General features: G+C 40.4%; 1 protein-coding gene across 1 annotated transcript in view; it reads left to right on the top strand.

The window, feature by feature from the left end:
• The window catches only part of zswim5 (zinc finger, SWIM-type containing 5), a 58,210-nt gene that overhangs the window by 38,617 nt on the left and 4,855 nt on the right, over positions 1–14,738 (top strand). Inside the window, exons 2-11 of the mRNA XM_026313652.1 lie at positions 3,631–3,818; positions 4,779–4,947; positions 6,405–6,553; positions 7,895–8,045; positions 9,545–9,721; positions 9,877–10,053; positions 10,497–10,643; positions 10,741–10,878; positions 13,535–13,686; positions 14,618–14,720. Of these exons, the coding sequence (XP_026169437.1) occupies positions 3,631–3,818; positions 4,779–4,947; positions 6,405–6,553; positions 7,895–8,045; positions 9,545–9,721; positions 9,877–10,053; positions 10,497–10,643; positions 10,741–10,878; positions 13,535–13,686; positions 14,618–14,720 (1,551 nt within the window). The remainder of the gene's footprint in view (positions 1–3,630; positions 3,819–4,778; positions 4,948–6,404; positions 6,554–7,894; positions 8,046–9,544; positions 9,722–9,876; positions 10,054–10,496; positions 10,644–10,740; positions 10,879–13,534; positions 13,687–14,617; positions 14,721–14,738) is intronic.

Genomic DNA, 14,738 nt, shown 5'->3' on the forward strand with positions numbered 1-14,738 from the left:
GTGACTGTTTGTGTGTGTGAGAGAGACAGAGCGAGAGATTGGCTATTATGAATATCACTGATTAGTTTATGTCCTTTCGTCTTTATGCTCAGTGTGGCATTAAGAACAAAAGCAGACGGGGCCTGAAAAGGTTGTTTTGTGCATTGTGTTTATGTATGTGTTTGTTTGCATGTGTACGTGCAGACTCTCTGATGCAGCGTTTTTTTATCAAGTGTCATTGCATCACCATCTGCTGAAGACACACCATCTCCCTCAGTCTTTACGCACACACACACACACACACGCACACACACACAGAAAAGACATACTATGTGTGGCAGCAGTATAAAAAAAAGAAGGGATGAAAGGGGTTCAGTTTAACAGAGTGTCAGTACTAAATCACAAAGATTTGGGACTACATACAAATTTAATTAAGATGAAAAGAAGTAGTCAGCTGTCAAGTACCTCAAGGTTGTTTCCTTGGGCCCCTTCTGTTTGTATTTTTAGGTAGTGGTAGTTTCACTACTGACTGCCTAAAGACTGGTTGACTACCTGACTGTGTGAGAAGAGACTTGACCGAGGTGTGATTACCAAAAATTGCTATCTAACCTAGATAATTAAATCTAGGCATTTTTATGTGTGAAACTGGACTGGCAAGAGATAGAGAGGAGGGGTGGCAGATAGATGGACTGTGTAAGCCCTTTTGGACTTGATTGAAAATGAAAAGAGCAGTGTTGTCACCATCACATTCACCCCTGTGGCCTGAGCAACAATATGCTTTAACCTAACAGACAGAAAAATAAGGAGGGGCTAGGTCTGAAGCCAAGAGAGAAAGGGATAGCAGCATTCTCAGCTGTGGGAAAGACTTAATACCAATCATCATATGCCATCAAAACTCCTATACTCATTTGAAATGATTTGATGGCTTTCTGGGAACAAGTGCAGCGATAACTGATGACTGACGAGACATTTAGACAGCTTGGAGGGAAGATAGCTCTTAAATGTTCCCCTGACACTTTTAAGATATGCACTCCCCTGATTTTTGCTGTTTTTTGTTTTTTTTTTCTCTCTTCTGTCATGACTTCACCACTGGAAGATCACATTTGGATTCCCTTACACTAAATGGTGGTTACTGCAATTGGCTCCACAGGTGTATCCATTATAGAGACTGAGGGAACAAATGAAACACCTTTATTCTGACATTTATGGTATTACCATGCACTGCAGGACACAAAGATTGGTTGGACGGTCGGGGGGGCTCATTATGTCTATCAGTGGCAGATACATCAGCCTCTCTCTCTTCCTCTGCACTTTGTTATTTCTTATTCATCCATCCTGTCATTGTCAGATGCCCTATATGGCTTACTGGACAGTTTGTGTTGTTCATTTATGTTTTTTTGGAAGTGATGGGCATAACGGTTAACTGAAAGTATCATCAGTCAGGTTGGTCAGTAGGCACGTGTTGAAATGTTGTTCAGCATGTTAATAAGCTGATATGTGGGTTAGCATGAAGCCATCTGGGTCAGTAGGTCAGTCAGGAGAGAGTTTAGTGGTACACGTGTGGCTTTGATGGTTGCTAGATCAATTGGTATGTGGGTATGGGTGGGCTGGTAGTTCAGATGGTTTGGCCATCATGTGTAGGCAATACATAGCACTGCATTACAAAAGCTGCAGGGACACCTTAGCTGTGTTGCTGCAGGTACCAGTAAGAAAATGAAATGCAATTCAGTAAGTCCATGACACAAAAACTTGATTTATTTAAGCCAGGTTGGACAAAAGCATTTGAAAATGGATTTAGTGCAATAATCTTCCAGACACAGCCATTTTTTCCCCTTGCTCCAATCTTGACACTTTTACAGCTTAAACAGTGAAATATTGTACCTATAACAAGGTATTCTACTAACACTGTGGTAGTAGATGGCAGCACACTTAAAAAGTTGACACAAGTTCAACTTTATTGACCCTTTGCTAAAGACCTCTGTAATCACACTGTACAAAACACTACAGTCGAAAGGAAGGTTCTGTATTTTGACACAGAGTTATTGAGTTTGAAGGCAGGGTTGCAAAAGAAATACAAAGCTTGGCTCAGCTGTTGCAGCAGTGTGGCGCATTGCCATCGAAACCAATCATGTACTATGTGCAAACATTCATACCTGAGAATTTTTTTGCAATACAGTAGTCTCTGGTCTGATGTTTGTTGTTATCCACTTGTGATTGGCTATGAAGTCTGTAATTCCTTGATTGTAATTTTTCTCATCACACCAATACAGATACTTGCTTTGTATTTTCAAAGCACTCTTATTTTTTGGTCAGAAATCATTGGTACAGATCAAGTGAAACTACGTGAGACTCAGCTGTTGAGAAGCTAGTTTGAAGTGTAGGTGTGACAGGCTTGAATGAATTTTGGTTAACTGCTGTGAGAATCTGTGCATTCAGCAGTCTACGTCCTTTCCAGCCCTTCATATTTGTTGCCACTTCCCTCCCTTACTCTCCAATAGTTTTTCAACAGTTTCACCATAGTGTAAGCAATTTATTGAATCTTTGTGTGAGCGTGTGTGTGTGTGTCTGTCTGTGTGTGTGTGTGTGTGTTTCGGCTTTTTTGCATGCATTTGTGTTCGCAGCATTTGGTTTGGAAAAGCCGGTTGTGGGATTTTGCCAGGGAGATGGCTTAACACGTACTTATTAGGCCAGTCCACCATGTTGGCCCATACCCCAGAATTTAATTGTTCATGTCTGTGTGTGTGTGTGTATGTGTGTGTTTTCATTGGTGTTTGTTGGTTTGTCAGAGCTTCAAACATGGCCTTTTTCAGCTCATGCCCAAAATAGCCATATTATTGCTTTCTAGTTAGCTTGCTTGCCCTGCCTTTATGTCTCTGTATTTTGTTTGTTTCGTCTTTCTTGTTGTGAAAGCAGTAGTGGAGTTGTGATGGTCGGTCACCTGAAAGTACAGTAATTCACTGTGTACACACTCAGACACACATACGCACACTCACACACACACACACACACCTCACCTCACCTCACCTCATAAATAATTGACCTGTCACAGTGAGATGACAGGATGAGACAGATACACTCTCCACTACTCTTTTCTGTGCTCCCCTCTTACATTTCTTCCATCTCATCCTCTTTATCCAGTGCTTCCTCACTTTATCCTATGCTTTTACGCAACCTAAATTTTCTAAAAAAAATAATGTTACAGTTGATCACAGTATAGTTAGAGTTAGAGCTGTTGGACTGCTACTCCGAGAGAGAAGAAAAAAAATCAAAAAAACCTCAATAGTAAATGTTCAGAATCCAACCAGCCAGTTCAACATGCAAAATCAGGGAGGAGAGAGGTGGAAGTTCTATTAGATGGCACACAGTCATGGTGGAAATGTCTCATTAAGATTTGTGTATTTTGTACTAAAGGCTCACTCTGTGCACTCACTCTGTTCCAGGTAGAAGCTGAACAATTTTTTTTTGTTGTTTGTAAGGCATAAAAATGCAACATATGTTGGTTGTGGTTTCATTAATGACTGCGGAAAAAGGTCAATGAATTATGTCAGAAGTGCATGTTAAATGTTACTCTTTGCTGTTGTCATATTGTCATTCAGTGAATAATGAAGCCATTTAAAGCTATCTCCTCTGTACTTCTTTGTGTCTTCACAGGGTTTCACCTCAGCGGCACAGTAACCGAACCTGCCACATCATCAGAGCCAGAGGTCACACACAAGGTGGCAATCAGCTTTGATCGCTGCAAGATAACTTCTGTCACCTGTGGCTGTGGGAACAGAGACATTTTCTACTGTGCACATGTGGTGGCATTGTCTCTTTACCGAATCCGTAAGCCTGAACAGGTAATAGCCACAGTATGCAGAATACAGCTTTAGCATCAGATTGACACAATTTACATAAAAGATAAGAAAGCCTTTTATTCTGATAATCAAGCCATAATTCACACTCATACTGTACCTATACTGTTGGAAATAATGCAGCTTAGTTATTGCAATATTTTCAGTCTGCTGCCAATAAACTTCCATAAAAGGGAGGGAGTTATTTTAATATTAAGTACATGAGCTGTTTTTAATTTATCAATTACCTTCAAACAAAGTGCAGTAAAGGGAACAAAATCTACAATCTAATCAGTATTTGCAGCAGTTCACTTTGCCCTTAAACCAGCAGCAGTTCTCTGGTTTGACCTGCACAAAGTTTCTCCAAGGTGCTGTGCAGCAGCTTGGAGAAACTGCTGCAATTCTTCTGTAGATTCTTGCTGTCCCAGTCTCTGTGTGTCTCTTCGTGTGATCCCAGACTGACTCCACACTGCTGAGAGCAGGACTCTGTGAGGGTCCGGCCAACTGCAGGAGGGCTTCTGGGTCTACATGCTTCTGTAAATAGTTTTTCATGACTCTAGTGGGTTCTTTATGGGCTTGTTGTCACGCACAATGAACCTTGGATCAATAAAACATCTAAAGTGCCTAAAACGTTTGCACAGTACTGTACCCTAAGAGATCATGTGAAGAAGGCAGTCCTTTTTACATCTTACCTCTTAATCATAAAATGTTTTCTTTTGAATCAGACTAATTCAGTTGATTGTCTGCTGTAAATCAGTGGAAAACATGGACTACTAGTAGTGAAGAACAGTGTTTCCCAACCTCTCTTAAGAGGTAGATGTTTTCTGAGACAGGAAATAGGAAATTAAAAATTCTGTTTATTTTCCAAGCTTTTAAACAGGTAAACTAAGCATTGACAACCCATAAAATTAACCCAGGAAATGAATGCAGTTGACATGTCATTTATATGTGTCTGTTTTGATACAGGTGAAATTACGTTTGCCCATCTCAGAGACACTGTTTCAGATGAACAGAGATCAACTGCAGAAGCTGGTCCAATACCTGATAACAGCCCACCACACTGAGGTGCTGCCCACCGCTCAGAAACTAGCAGACGAAATCCTGTCGTCCAACTCTGAAATCAACCAGGTCCATGGTGAGAGGACAAACTGTTCAGTTCATGTGTTGTGTAGTTTCAAGTGAATAAGCACAGTCCTGTGATTCCTAAAGCAACTTTCACCAAATCCATCTGTGCTAATTGTAAATGCCGTATATGCATGGCAGTCAACAGGAAAGTACAGCACTTTTTTAATTCTTGAAAGATTCCGGCTCTGCAGAGGTGCTGTCCAACCCTCTGTGGTGATATCTTCACAGAAACAGGCCAGACTTAAAAGCTTCCACACTTAAAACGTGCTGCATGCAAGTCTACAGGCTGTCATACGTCAGAGCCCCTGATTACTCCAGCGAAGCAGCAAGCCTGCTTCAAATAGCTCGTTTGATTTCTTCGTTCAAACTCTCCAGTCTCCTCCTTTCAGCGGCAGGGTATGTTGAAGAAAGCAGAAAAAGTGATGAAGTGGATGCAGCAGAAGGCAGAGAGAGATGTGTGTAAGGGAAAGGGACACTGAGAGGAAGAGACAGAAGAAATGGCACTCAGGGAAATGAGAGCAGGGAGAAAGAAAGGAGAGGAAACATGAAAGGGCCAGAGAAAGTACTGAGATGAAAAAGAAGGAGAGAACCACAACAGACCCTGCAATTGGGGAAATGGCAAACAAGACAAATCCTTTCACCAAACAGAACTCTTGATCTTTTTCTCGATTTCTTCCTCATAGCTAAATGTTGACATTGTCCAGCTCTCCTGGCCAGGAAACCCCATGCTGTGTTTCCTGTCTGTGTTTGACAAGGGGGATCGTGGGGGTTGGAGTTCACTTGATCCAGGAGCAAGGGTGTCTTTGATGGAGGAATGTTACTATTTGCTGCTGCGTACTTCCAGCCAGTTTGAAACACATCCCTGGGCTTTCCTCAGCTTGCTTCCTGTTAGATCAAAGCAGCTTCCCTCTTTGGAGCATATCTGCATTTCCCTGTAGTATGACTTGCACACTCAGAGCTGAACAGAAGAAAAATAAAGCTGGCCTCATATTCCCTCAGTGCACGATTAGACCAAAAAGTACAGCTTTTCTTAAGAGTCACATAGGTGCACTTAAGTTAAATGTAAAACAAATAAGAGCAGTGAGTACCATTGTAATTCAGCAGAGACTTAATTAAATCCAGAATTAGATTTTTTTTTTTCTTTTAAGTTTTGTATTCAGGTTGGGATTAAATATTGGAATGGATGTTTGAATTGTGCAAAGGAAATGTGTTTTTGCAGGTGATGCTGTATAAAAGTAAACCCTATTTCCCTTGGTCACTGTCTGTTTATATCTTTTCCTGGAGTATGAATGGAAAACAGGAAGGATTGAATACTGACAATACTTTATTTAGGCCAGCTTTGATGTAGAGAGAAGGATGTTAATGTTAATTTTGCTCCTGTGTTGAGTTTCACCCCGTTCTTCATATGTTGCTGTTTCCATATATTACTATCACTGTAGCGTTGTGTTTGCCTGTGTATATTTTCAGGTGCTCCGGACCCGACGGCAGGCGCCAGCATTGACGATGACAACTGCTGGCATCTGGATGAGGATCAAGTCAGAGAGCAAGTCAAACAGTTCCTGTCCCAGGGAGGATACTACGGCTCTGGGAAGCAACTCAACTCCATGTTCGCTAAGGTACACATCACCACTATCCACCTCTGCTTCTCATAACATTTAGACATTGATTTACTGCAAAATTTTTAATGCAAAAACACAATAAGCTATAATAAATATTTATATAATAATGGTTCATTATTTTGAAATTATGACCAACAATTTTACTGTTTTGGTTTATCAGTCATTTTGGAAACAGCATGCAGCAGTTTTGAACACACACACACACAAACACACACAACTCTAACATTGAACTCTGCTACCTGCACTAGCGGAGATTAGCTGGTGAACATGGAGGAACAGCAGCCATAGTAACAGATATTTCCCACAGGTGTTAGTAGAAACAAAAACATTAATATTGAATTTACAGTACATTTATTAGAAACAACTTAAAAAAAAAAAAAAAAAAAAGAAGAACCAGCAAAGGCTAATACAGCATAACATTTTACAACACGTAAATCCTGGCAAACACAGCAAATATGAATTGGCCTTGACCTGCCTTACAACACAGACTTTCTGTAAAAATAAATAAATAAAAATAATCCGTAGAAAAAAAAAAAAATCTCCTCTAAGATTATCCTGATAGTGTCATCAGGGTCATCTCCATTTTGAGAAATTTGTTTTCTACTTTTTTACAACCATATTCAGAAAACTCACAATTTGTTCTATACTCTCAAGTAATACAGTGATTTATAGATGAATCTTATCCTTATGTGTCCCTTCAGCAATAAACGTCTTGTCTCAGTGTAAAAGTATGGCTTCCACAGGGAAAATGGCACAGGGTGCTTACAGGTCCTGAGCACTGTATTATTCAAACTGATGGCATTAGCAGGTCTTGAATATGGTTAAATATAGCTTTGCAAATCTTCAAAGTCAGTGTAAAGGTTTAATGAATGCACTTTCTCAGTGCTCTTTATCCAAGTGAAAAACGACACTTAACACAGACCTTTATTCTGATAAATCTGAGCTCTCAATTTCACTGCCAAACTGTTCCTTTTATTTAGCTTCAAGTGGTATTAGATTTTTTTTAACAACCAACTTTTGAAGCTTTAGTATACTAAATGATGTGTATGCTGCCAGGGACCTGCAGTTTTTGCATCTTTTTCATTGCAGTTTGACATAGTCGTGTGTATCTGTCATGTATATTCCAACTTCCCCTTTGATTTTTATTCACCTGCAATATGAAGCAGTGTCTTTAACATGTGGAGGAGCTCTCACTGGTTGTATCTCCAGTGTATTTTAATGCTGCTAATTCCTAAAATACATTCTGATAATAAAGAGCTCCCATTAATACCAGATGGAAGATCAGACTGTTATGGATCACCAACCATTACTAAACCTGTACTCCCTGGGTGTGTCCAGGTGCGGGAGATGCTACGAATGCGAGATTCCAATGGTGCTCGAATGCTGACACTCATAACAGAACAATTTATGGCGGACCCTCGCCTGTTGCTATGGAGACAACAGGGCACGGGCATGACGGACAAGTGTCGGCAGCTGTGGGATGAGCTGGGTAAGAACAGTCAGATGAATGCCCTGCAGTAAACTAGTAAAAAGACTGCCCTGTCTAAGCCAGGGTGCTTGTTACTTCAGTTCAGTTAGTGCAGGTCAGACAACCGGGCCAAAGGAAGTGTCCAGTCTGTCAGTTACTCAGATAAATCTGCAGTCACCTTGTCAGGTAAACGCTCATCCAGTCTGTAAGCTATTACTCCTGCTCAGGCCTCTCTCTCCTCTCGCTCCCTGCACCGAGTGAATGATAAAGGCTGCCGATCAATACGGCTGCTCAGCTTCTCTGCAATCAATCTCGGCATTTAGGAGGTCAATAAGAACACTTCCTGGGTGAGTGAGGGAGATCATGACACAGACGCAGACAGAAATGACAGCCAGACAGTCGGGGATTGTTGCCTGATGATTTTTCTTCGATATGCAGACTGCTGACAGTTGAGCCAGCTTGGGGTGAGTTAAATGCATTGAGGTCAGCAGAGCAGGCCACCAAGCTGTCAGTTGATATTTTCCAATATGATTTTGATGCAATCTAAACTTCTTTTTTAAGGCCAGTTGACTTTTTCTTTTGTAATAGCAGTGATAAAAAATGTTGTGCAGTCTTCACAGTGGATTTATGATTTTATAAAGGATTCATATGTAATGGCATGAATGTGTTCATTTTCAATGCAGTTTTTGAAATAATACCAGCACTTCTTCATCTTTTGAGGCATAAAAATACAACTAAATATATACCTTTAACACTTTTCTTGTTGTTTTTCTGTTGTAGTGTAGGTTAAGTTTTAGATTCAGCCTGGGTGAACATTTAAATGCCAGTAAATAGTAAATAGTTTAATTTAAATCTATAGCAACAGTACTGAAAGATGGCAATCACTACTTCTCACAGCTCAGGGGGACATCTTCAGATTGTTTTGTTCAGTCAACAGTCCATAACCCAAGGAAATTCAGTTCACCATCATATGGAACTGAAAATCAGCAAATCTTACCATCTGAGCAGCAGAAAAGAAAAATATTTTGATTGAAAAATGCCTGAAATGATTAGTAAATTGATGACATTTCTGCTGTTAAATTAGTTCATTGGTCTTTTCTGCTCTAGAGTGTTTTTTGGATTGAAACTGCCAGCCCCCACCATTTTGGCTTCTATATATTGTTTTGTTTATTGTATGACTGACTTTTTATTGTTTACACATTTTATGTACAAAACATTGAATGTAGAGTAATAAATTCAATGTATGTATTAAATTTAGAGCAATCATATTCAAGAATTGGAATTTTTTTAGGGATTTGGTCTGTTGTTCAGAAACCACAGCTTTAAGAGGTTTCTCTTCCTAGTGCAGTTGTGGAAATTAGGGAATGAAAGTATTTTTGTTTCTGTTATTCATAAAGGTTCTGTGTCTTCAAGCCTAGAGGAAAAAGATAGGAAAAAACTGCACCTTATCGTACATTTATGAACAGTTGTCCTACGATCTTCCTTTGCACCCTGACATCTGACTTCCATCCTTTCCCCAGGTGCACTGTGGGTGTGCGTAGTGCTAAATCCCCACTGTAAGAGCGATGAGAAGAGTGGCTGGCTTAAGCAGCTAAAGAAGTGGGGGGACATGGACGTTTGCCCGCTGGAGGACGGCAACTATGGCAGTGAGCTTCCGAACATCACCAATGCTTTGCCGCAGAGCAACCTCGCACAAGGTCGGCGCATGAACAGGAATATGCACACTGCGTAATCAAAATCTGAATTTGCAGCGGAAATAGTCTGAACTTGGATGTTCTGGCTCTGGGATAAATAGGATGGGATAACACAGCACTGTCGCTGATCCTTTGTGTGTGTGCTCTGTCTTTCTCAGACTCTCTGTCGAGGCCGAGGAGAACAGTGTTCAGCCGAGCCATTGAAGCCTGCGACCTCCACTGGCAGGACAGCCATCTCCAGAGGATCATCAGCAGCGACTACTATATGTCTCCGTCATACCAGAGAGAGGGGGAGAGCCTGCTGTTCAACCCACAGGGCTTGCCGCTCTGGCTAGGTAAAATCCTGACTCACTTCTAGGCAAAGTAATTGTCTTTGTAACACCATTTGCACTCTGCAGAGTCTTAGGCAATAAACAACTGCTCAACAACACAAAAACACTTTCTGCATGTATATAAAAACTTAATTTTCATGAGGAATGATTGTTTTTATGGCAGGCATACACACTCTCTAATTCCAATCTCTAATTCCACTGGAAGGTGACCCAACACACACACACACACACACACACACACACACACAGTAATTCTGCTGATATTGAGGCTGGTATGTGCAGTAAGCAGCTTCCAGCTAAGATCTGTCAGATTCTGCAACTTAAGCCGGCTATCAGACACACACTGGCATTCTGCTGAGACTGCACTCTGTGTGTGTGTGTGTGTGACTGTGTGTGTGTGTATGAATCTGTTCTCACCCCATCTTATCTCTCTGTCCAACATACAGACCATGTCCCCACGGCGTGCGCCCGTGTTGATGCCCTGCGTTCCCACGGTTACTCCAGGGAAGCCTTGCGATTGGCTGTCGCTATCATCAACACGCTCCGCCTCCAGCAGCAGAGACAGATGGACATCTACAAACACCAAAAGAAAGGTAAAACACACTTAGCCCTTGTGCTGTTTGTTTCTTGGAGAAGTTTAGTACCTTGACCAGTCATGTTACAGTTCTGGTTACTCTGTTCCTTTGGCAGAACTTCTCCAGAGGGGTGTGACCTCCACTACCAACCTGGAGGGCTGGGTGGGTCATCCTTTAGACCCGATTGGCTGTCTGTTTGCCACGCTCACTGAGATCTGCCGGGTAGATGACGACAGCACCATGGACGCCGGAGGTACATAAAAAATCACATACTTCTTTCTCTCCTTTTTAATAGTTTTTCCTAATTATTATGTGAAATGATCAAAACTCAGCTCCAAACTCTGACAAACACAAAACTTTTGTTAAAGATTTAGAGACTTTAACATTATCATTATTATTATTTGGTCTTTTGCAGACTTTCTGCAGGCTGAGTCCTGTGGAATTACATCAGTTCTGGTCTCAACAGAATAGCATCTGAATGACATATAGTCACTAAAATGTATAGAATAGCTTTCAATTATGTTCTGCATTTTAATAATAGGCATTTTGCCACTGCTCTTTACCATGGTGGCATTATGAGCAAAGCTGAGAGCAGACTTCACTTCTTATGCTCCCTACATTGTGAACAGACATTAATACAGAGTGCCAGTCAAAGCTGCTGCCCGCTGACAATCCATTTATTACAGAGACAGGAAATAAGACGTAAAGGTAATGAGATTTTTCAATGCTCACAGCAAAATCTCAAGACGTGCTTCCTTACATATTATGTCACAAGTACTTTTTGGTAAATTAGACTAGTTGTTTTTTTCCATACTAGGACCTGTAGGATTTAGGCCCAGCAGTGCTTTGAGCTTAATGCTGATGTTGTTCTGATATGCTAACTTTGAGATGCTAATGTGCTAATGTATGATATTTACCATGTCTGTCAACCCAGTTTACTTTGCTTTAATTTGCTAACTATCATATAAACCCAGTTATATGTGGAGGCTAATGGGAATAACAATAGCTTTGCAAGTCTGTAGTGCTAAACCAGAAATGAGTTTGCTGGCTTTTGCGCCTTAAATGGAGGATTTTTTTTTCTGTCATTTCTCTGTTTTGATTCATTGTTTGGCCTAAGCAGAAAAAAACATCATCATCCCTTGTCAGTCCACTGTTCAGTCTGTTGTATTGGCACTGCTCTGGTTCTAAGCAAATCATGTGTCCACTAAACCTATAAATGTCCCTCAGCAAATTACCTACTCAGCTACGAACCTTCTTGCACAAGAATGCACTGAGCTAAGAGCTTATTTCGACAAACATAAGGTATGCTGTGTAACCCTCAGAAGAAGTGATCGGTCACGCCAGCAGTGACTCATCAGACTCCATGTTCTTATATGAGGACCAGGTGCTATTGTGCTGCAAACAGGCATAAACAAGCACAGTATGAATGGATCAGACTGGAGAACAACGTGTGTCTCCTTCGTGTGTATGTGTGTGTGTCTGCATGTGTGCGTGTGTGTGTGTGTGTGTGTCTGTGTATGTGGGAAATGTATAGAATCCATCATGATTTGCATTTCTCAGCCTTCCCAGGGCCTTTTTTTTGCACCAGGTCAGTGCAACAGAGGAGGATAGGGGTTGGGTTTTTCTATTGTCAACAGGCTACAGGGAACTATTGTCAGTTTAAACAATGCTGACCACTGGCACACTCATTGATGTGTGTGTGTGTGTGTGTGTGTGTATGCTGGAGAAAGCATGAATGGTTGTCTGAAGCCATTTACGGTATTTGGGGAGAGTGCTATGATTATTATTTGTGTGTGTGTATTTGCATGTGTGTGCTTGTGTAGCCAGTCACCGTCATCTGTTAGCTTCCTCTGGATGACAGCTGGAAACATCTGTTATGAGGAGGGCAGACCCAGACTATGTGTCAGCCAGTCAAAATGCACTTCACTCACAAAGCTTTCTAAATCAAAAAGTCAGTTAACATCCTGTGGACAAAAAAATAAAACAAAAAGCAAAAAGAAATTACCAGTCAGATCAAGCCTGTACAACTAGATTCCACTCTTCTATGCACACACGCAAACAGCTATCTGTGAAATAAATAGGGTTGAGGGGATCTGTAACTCAGAGGGGATTTAAGCAGAGTAATGAGATTGGGGGAGACAGAGAACAAATGTGCACCAATCAACAGCTGAGACTCTGTGGCATCTGTTCTAAGTTAAGTTGTCAAGCAATGTTGTAGGATCAGCAGCCATCTTAGATGAAATCTAATATGTATGCCACGTTGATATACAGCTTTAATCACTCAGTTATTGTGCAAAGATTTGGCTTTCCTGGATCGTTTTAGTTTGATTTAGAACAGGCCAGCTCCATTCTTCATTAAATAATAGGTTTGGGTTTTACTCAATCCATATTTACATTAAAAGAGCAACCTGGTGGCTGTAATCATTCGTCCTCTCATCACTGGCCATGAACTGAAGCCTTCTGTTACTCATTAAGATAGATGGTACAAAAAAAATCCACTGACCTAATTATATGCAAAAATGCTGAAAAGCTCATTTATTTAACGCTATCTTTCTTAAAAAAAAAAAAAAAAAAAGTCTTTTTTATGCAAAATTGTCTCTGTGTATCCACTTACAGTGATATTTTGCCTAGCTGAGGTTGAATTGTGTGTTAATAACAAAAATAGATGTGCACAGGTTTACTTCTGTTCATACGTGAAAACTTGTAAAGGTCAGTGTACGTTTTTAAAGGACTGGACATGTTTCATTATTGGAAGCAAATCTTTATACTGCTTGAATTTCGGTTTTGCAGCGTTTTTGTTTCTGCAGCGATGATATTCATGTATCAAATGACTGACACAGATAATCTGCCCAAAAAACTAAATAGTTCTTTGTATTTCTTCATTTCTGTCTGTCTTTTTTTCTTCTTAGACGGAGACACAAGGCCTCCAGTCTACCACCATGTACCAGTGTGGGGCGCTCCAGATGGAGGGGAGTCCTACCTGACTCTGGCTTTAGAGGTGGCTCTAATGGGTATGGGCCAGCAGAGGATAATGCCCGAGGGCCTGTACGCTCAGGATAAGGTATAGAAGTCATGAAAAATACTCTCTCACATGGTTCAAATGTATAACAGCATAGAAGTTTTAACATTTAACATCATTTATTTCATTTAACTCAGTTCTCAAATGACGAAGTAATTATATTCCCCTCATACATAATACAGTAATGTTCCATTACTTGGCAATGGATAACTAAACTGGATTTATGGCTTGTTACATAATAATAAAAAAAAAAAAGTATAAATTTGTTGTTGACGATGTCACCATGATAGAAAATCACTATAATTAAACATCAGTGTGAAGTACTTGCCATGCAAAAACAGAGGTCACATCAATTTGTTGCCTGAAAAACAAGCAAAAAGTCACAGTACTTAAGTTCACTTTGAATTAGCATATATCCAAACAACATTTTTGTGTGTGAACGATAATCAGCTTTGAAGTGTTTAATGTGGCTGCCAGAGACCTTTGTTAATGTCACTGGGATGTGCGGAAAGAAAAGAATTGCATTTTAAACCAAACAAATTGGAGAAAGGAGCTCTTACTGGATCACTGACTGAAATAAAATCAGCTTCTAATCATCTGCACTGTAACGACAAATATGCACAGATGTAAGAGTGTGAGGTATTAAAGTGTCTCACTGCTCTTGTGATACCTCAAGCTCAAAATCCCTTCCTCGAAAGGTATTTAAACTTCATTTTGTTAGGTCTTCTTCTCTTAATATAAACCACTGATCTTCATTTAATGCATATATATTGAATTCATTCTAACACATTTACTTACCACTATTAATATGAACGTCAGAAATTAATGGAAAGACACTATTAGAAACCAGTATAAAATAGGAAAAAAGATGGCACATGTGAACATCCAGACAATGAATAAGTCGTGCTTCGTTTTTTAGTTGATACCGAACTAAAATTCAAAGAGGGTACTATGTGTGTTGTGGGTATTCTAGGTGTGTCGTAATGAGGAGCAGATTGTTGCAAAACTTCAAGAACTGGAGCTGGATGACCTCCTGGTTCAGACTCTTAGGAAACAGGCCCTACAGCTGCTAGAAGGTAGAAGAGCAACACCTT

The sequence above is a fragment of the Mastacembelus armatus genome, chromosome 17 (genome assembly GCF_900324485.2).
Source record: "Mastacembelus armatus chromosome 17, fMasArm1.2, whole genome shotgun sequence".
Taxonomy (NCBI): domain Eukaryota; kingdom Metazoa; phylum Chordata; class Actinopteri; order Synbranchiformes; family Mastacembelidae; genus Mastacembelus; species Mastacembelus armatus.